This window comes from Hyposmocoma kahamanoa, unplaced genomic scaffold (assembly GCF_003589595.1).
Source record: "Hyposmocoma kahamanoa isolate Upper Pololo Valley unplaced genomic scaffold, ASM358959v1 94, whole genome shotgun sequence".
In the NCBI taxonomy this organism is placed as follows: domain Eukaryota; kingdom Metazoa; phylum Arthropoda; class Insecta; order Lepidoptera; family Cosmopterigidae; genus Hyposmocoma; species Hyposmocoma kahamanoa.
The window spans coordinates 7,034,785-7,040,814 of NW_020654878.1; the positions used below are offsets into that span (position 1 = coordinate 7,034,785).

The following is a 6,030-nucleotide window of genomic DNA, read 5'->3' on the forward strand; positions in this document are numbered from 1 at the left end:
GTGTTCGTTAATCCCGTCACAAAACTTGGTACTTATCCAATCATTTTTATAATACTGCGAATGTCTGATAAAAATAATTTATCTGACTCTTAATAACATCATGGACCAATAATTCAAGACAGCGTAGTCGGGTATTTAGTAAATATTGATACACCAAATGTCACAAACGTAAACCAAATAACTATTTTTGTAGCTTTTTTGTTTTACATTGCCAAGCGGCAATTTATCAAAGCTGTTTTAATTTCTAGTGATACAAACAAATCTCAACAAAAAATATGGCGCTTATTTTATAGATTTTTATTGATATGATTTATACTTTTATTTTGTTTCGGACTGGCTAAGCATTTCTCGAGCGTTTATTTATAAATTACTTTGTAACATAATGCCATCTATTGATACGCATGTTTGTTAAAGTTCTGAAAATAATTTTAGCTCATGGTCAATATTTGAATAATATTACAAGGTAAAGAATTGACCATTATATTGTATCGCATATTATTAGAGGAATTACTTGATAACCACGGCCATTTAAATAAATATAAACTACTTCAGGGCTAGTGATCAGCGCCATCTGGATTTAAAACGAGATTTTGAGTTACGATCTGTAGTATAGAGATTAGCAATTCTTTTGAGTTATTAGTCCATGATAATATCAAGATATCTAAGAGCTTATGTTAGGAATAATTTCTCGTTTCGCACACGTCTTGAGTATAAATTGAAATATAATGTAGGAGAGAACTTTAGAAGCTGAGGTGCTATAAACACAAGGGAGTCGCAATCGCTGAGTAGGTATAGATACTAGTGATGAAAATATTTCTAACAACATAGATTGTAGTGGGATAGGGTGCTTAATGGGCAAAAGTGTGATATATGGATTTAAAGAACTACGTTATAGTGAGAACCAGAGATAATAATATCAAATTTGTTGTTATGCGTCGGCTTTTAAAATCTAAAAGAAATATTTGTAATGGGAACTTTGTGATTCAAGTTTCGAGGCTGTTAGCTAGGTGGTATTTATCTGCAAAGCAAGATGGCGCCTGACGGATAGGTATTTAAAGTAAAGAGGTACGTTTACTCTTCTGTGTGTTGAGCAATAGAGACTAATAAAGTTATTAGAAAAAATTGAGGTTGAACTGTGAATCACTTACATATTTAAAATTCTTGGCGCCTTCAGTGGGTCGACATGAGGAAAGTGAGTGTACCTTTTAAAGCTACGATTTATATTATTGTAGTCTGCTACTGGTGGTAACTGGAAACTAGTCCATAGCCAAGCTAAAATTGTGGCTGTGCCTTTAAACTACGAATTTTAATTCGATCGATTTCAAGCACATTGTTTGCAAGATACCTATATACTAGTGATGAAAGAGACTTTTAAGGCCTTTAAACTCTACTCAATTTTACTTTTACTCAGTCTAAAATTAAGACTGGAGGTTCGAGTTTTAATTCACAAGACTCAGTCGCTATACTAACAGACTGGAAGACTCAAGTTGTTTTTAAAAAGACTCGCGCCTTACTCGTGCATGATATTAAAAAAAACAGCTAAAGCTCTTAGGCTAATATGCAATGAGTGAATAATAAATGAGTTAATAGGTTAAAGGACTAGTGGAGTCTTGAGGCGTCAAAAATTAATGAATAAGAGTTTATTTATTTTTTTTATTTATTTATTTATACATTTTAGGAAAATTCACGGACAAATAATTCAATTATCGTATACTTAAATATGAGTAATCCAATGCCATTTACTAATTTTCACCAACATGAAACATTATGAAGGGCTTAGCAAGCCAAAAAGAGATAAAGGCGAATAGTTAGAATATAGTCAATAAAAAAAATGCTATTAATGTACAATTAAACCTTAGAAGAAGCCTTTAATAGGCCTTAGAAGACAGTCTCTTTTCATGACTACTATAGATGAACGAAAATTGGTTTTCAGGCATCAACGCTATAGGGGTACTAATTGTACACATTTTGGTTGTTCGAATTAAGAATCGTATTTTAGCGGAGAACGTATATTCTCTAAAATGACACTCTTTAAAATAACTATTTAAATATGTTTTTTTATAATACAAAACTAATAACTTCACATCGCTTTATGTTACAAACACAATGTCCGTCCTTGTTTTTTTTTTAAAGGTCTGTGTTGAAAATTATTGTTTCATGTTACTATTATAGATATCAAATATTTAGACATTTGTTATTATAACTTTAAAGTTTAGTTTCGTAAATATGATTTCTTTAAAAGAATCTGCTCATTATAATTATTTTAATTTTATCTAGTATTCATATTGATCATTGATAGCCATTATTTCATTTAAGACTGATAATTAGTGTAGAATTCGGTAGAATATTGACAACAAATCTCTAGCTAACTTGCCTATGATAAAAATATAGAGCTAAAACAGGGGGTGATCGCCCTGTCACACTTATCGGCACGCAATCAGCTTGAGACGGCCGGAAAACTCTTTATTTCCGAGCAATAAGAGCGAGAAAGACGTTCTTCGTTCCGTCTGTGTCAAATTGCAACTTATCTTGCTGTTATTCAATAGATATGAAGCTTTAACTAACCGGTTGCAGCCGATTCCACATAAGTGTGGAGATGTTCTGTATAACACGCTGACCTATAGTGAAGAGATGGATTGTGCCAAGGCAGAGATAGGAAAAAGTTCTAGCTCGGATCCATGGAATAACGCGTAACGTTATGAATGTAAATTACGAAAGTTATAAAGTACCTGTTTTGCTTTTAAAATTTTCTACTTCAGTATTTTGCCGGATTATTGAGAATTTTGTTAGTTGGAAATCTAATAAATGTTATTTAATTTATTGCGAGTTTAGTAAAAACTTTGTTGACATTTTCTTATTTATTTATTGTCATTTTGACACTCGTTTGGAGTTGGGAACATTCGGTTGTACAGTGAATAAACGTGCAACTTCAATATTTTATTACAGATATTTCGAAATTATTTTCATTTTAGTTTATATTTTCGTTACACGACAAAGACAAGATTGAGTTCAATTTCTCAAAATTTTCTTGGATTTATATGTTTGAATTCAAAGTACATTGCTTACTTTTGCTGCTTGTTCTCAACTAGAATAGAGTGCAACTTTCAAACTGTTTCCCACGTCAAAAATAATTTAAAGCATGCTGCGTGGTTTGATTGTTTAAATAATTTTCACTATAAAATGTGTTATTAATTTTCACCGTTCCTCATAATTCTAATTCTTTACATTAAAAAAATGATTTGTTTGATATTAGCAAGGAATGAAAAAATATGTACTAGTAACATATTGAAAACTTACAACTCATGAAAGATGTAAAAATATTGTCTTAAACAACACTGATAAAAATAAGTACTTACTGATGGTAATAACAAGAATGAAAATATGAAAAATGTTATTGGCAGGTCAAGTTGAATTGCCAATGTCAAATTATTTTAACTCGAAGTTATACATAAACGTACTAAATTTATTGGAGTAATGATTACGTCAAGATTTGATACTTAAGGTTTAAACTCGACACTATGTCGCTTGCCATAACAATGGTCCATAGTGTCAAAATGATGTACTCTTGACTGATTAAAATTTTGAGATAAAAATGCAGATCTGTGCTTATCGTCAATTATCAGAAAATGACCAATTTTCAATAATGAGTAGACGGTAAGATGTTTGGAAGAATTTTGTAATAACGGGAACTTGAATAAAATGTGCATTAACAATGTGTTTCGGATAATTGGTGTATTACAGTATAAAGAGTTAAAGTGGAAAGCGAAATGACAGCCGTTTTCTTACATCGTTTTACATTTTGTATCATGTCAAAACGTTTTAACACAAACAACGTCGATAATAATTGTCCACAGCACGTGGGCTACACATTACTAAAAAACTTGGCCTGGGCACTACCGTGCAGTTAATTACACAAGATGCCCAGAGAAATATAGCTATTATTTCTTGAGTTGATCCGTTAACGGTTGTGAGTGTAACGAAAAAGACAGAGGAGATTTATTTTTCATTCATTTTTATAATAAGTAGTTTAGTAAATGTACAGGGTCAAGAGCACGTCAAGCTTTACACTTAAGACTTAAATCCAACTCTATGCCGCTTACGATAATAACGGTCCAAAGTACAAAGTTTCAAGCTTGATGTGCTCTTGACTGTACGTGTTCATGTTCTCATGTATTCGTAAATATTGTAGTATCTGTAACGGAAATGTTTACATTACTGTACCTTCATTTCATTGTAGTTATACTCATTAAAAGAAGTGGTTTGCTATTTGAAAGACTGCATTCTTCTCAATATTAATTTTATCGTAATTTATTTATTTAAAACTATATTGGTTCTATGGATAAAATTTATCTTACTACTTCCTGGTAGAACTAGTTTGTGACTCAAGGAGCCTTAGTTTTGGGCAAAGTTCAAAATGTTTAGCTATTTAAGAAAATAATGATTGTGTGCTTAGTGTCCCCCCGCGTTGTCGACGCAAATGTATACGTGTATCCCTTTGTAAATAAACACAATTCGATTATTTGTACGCTAATTCTTTAACTCAAATGATAATCTTAAAAGAGCTCAAATATAAACAGAACTTAAATATACAATAACATTCATGTGATGATTCGTGTATAAATTGTCGATAACGCTATTAAAACGTCATCAAAACTTGAACATTTTTCTAAAGAATTTCTTGAGTTGAAGAATTGCAATTGCTCATAATAATATGTTAATAGTAGACATGTTAATTGGTGTTAATATTCGTATTAATTTGGGCTAAACGCGTCGTTGTTTCATGTGTCAAAATGATTGTATTCCATGACGATAATAAAAACAATTGTAACTGTATGTTAAATTTCATTTATTTGGCGTGTAAATAGTACTATAGGGTTTCCTTATGTAGTAATATAATTATACATATTTTAACACATCAGTTCTTAAGTGTAACACAGTCACGATACGTACAAATAAGAGATTTGAGTGCTAAAACAATCCACTTCCCATTGTCATCAGAAAAGAACATTCTAAAAATTTTCTCTGTAAGAAGAAAATGAATATATAAACGAATTATTTCGAATAATTCAAAATCTTTGATCTTAGAGGTTACTTTCTATGTAGTTGTTCTACAAGTGCGGCGATTTTTTCGTGCGTGGTGCTATCGCGTAAAGGGCATCTGCTTTGGACGTAGAAAAGTGCCCCCTCGTCTTTTTGTTCGAACGCTACTCGCGCAGCTTCTTCATAGAATCTGAAACGACAAAAAATATTAGTATTCTTCCACAGTTTGTGCCTAGTAAAGTGAGAGATAGTCGTAATGGCATGTATGTATATAACTCTCTCTATTACAAAACGCAATTCGATGATCAGATTATTTGTAGAGAAAGCTGCTCAGTTTCACGAGGCATATTATATTCAACCCATGAAATTTTGCTTGCAATTTGTTTTCGTCGCAATTTGCATAAGTTTTCAGGACGAGAGTGTATACGCATTATTTAGGTGTGCATGCTACATCGCCGACCTCATCGTCACTCCATCAGGTGAGATGGGCACTCATTTTTTAATAAAAAAAGCTACAGACTCATTTCGCCATAAGAGAACCAAGCATTGACTTTGATTACTAGATTTAGTTTAGATATCGATAAACAAATTTCAGAGACTCCATAGAAGCATTTAAAAAACTGCACTTTTACAATTTTATAACAAAAAAATGTAAAATCATTGAACAGATTTTGCACCATATTAGCCAAGAAAACATTTCTAACACTCTACAATGGAAACATGGAAGAATGGCATAAGTTACGTCAAAAATGTTTAGAAAAATATAACCCACATCTCCAATTCTTGTAACTCTATCGACTAATATCGTCGATAGAGTCACAAGCAATAAACATTTTTGACGTAACTCCACTTATGCCATTCTTCCATGAGGGGTGCGATCTACGAATCTAGAGCACATCAAGCTTGTCACTATAGACAGTTCCTATCGCATGCGGCATAGGGTTGAATTTGAAACTTATGTGTCATGCTTCACGTACTTTCGACCATGTA

The 6,030-nt window shown here is 32.1% G+C and overlaps 1 protein-coding gene across 1 annotated transcript in view; it reads right to left on the reverse strand.

Moving 5' to 3' along the window:
* Positions 1 to 4,837: 4,837 nt before the first annotated feature.
* Positions 4,838 to 6,030, reverse strand: part of LOC113237767 (vacuolar protein sorting-associated protein 16 homolog) — a 16,399-nt gene continuing 15,206 nt past the window's right edge. The window contains exon 16 of the mRNA XM_026474407.1: positions 4,838 to 5,230. Coding sequence (XP_026330192.1) covers positions 5,089 to 5,230 — 142 coding nt within the window. The 3' untranslated portion in view covers positions 4,838 to 5,088. The remainder of the gene's footprint in view (positions 5,231 to 6,030) is intronic.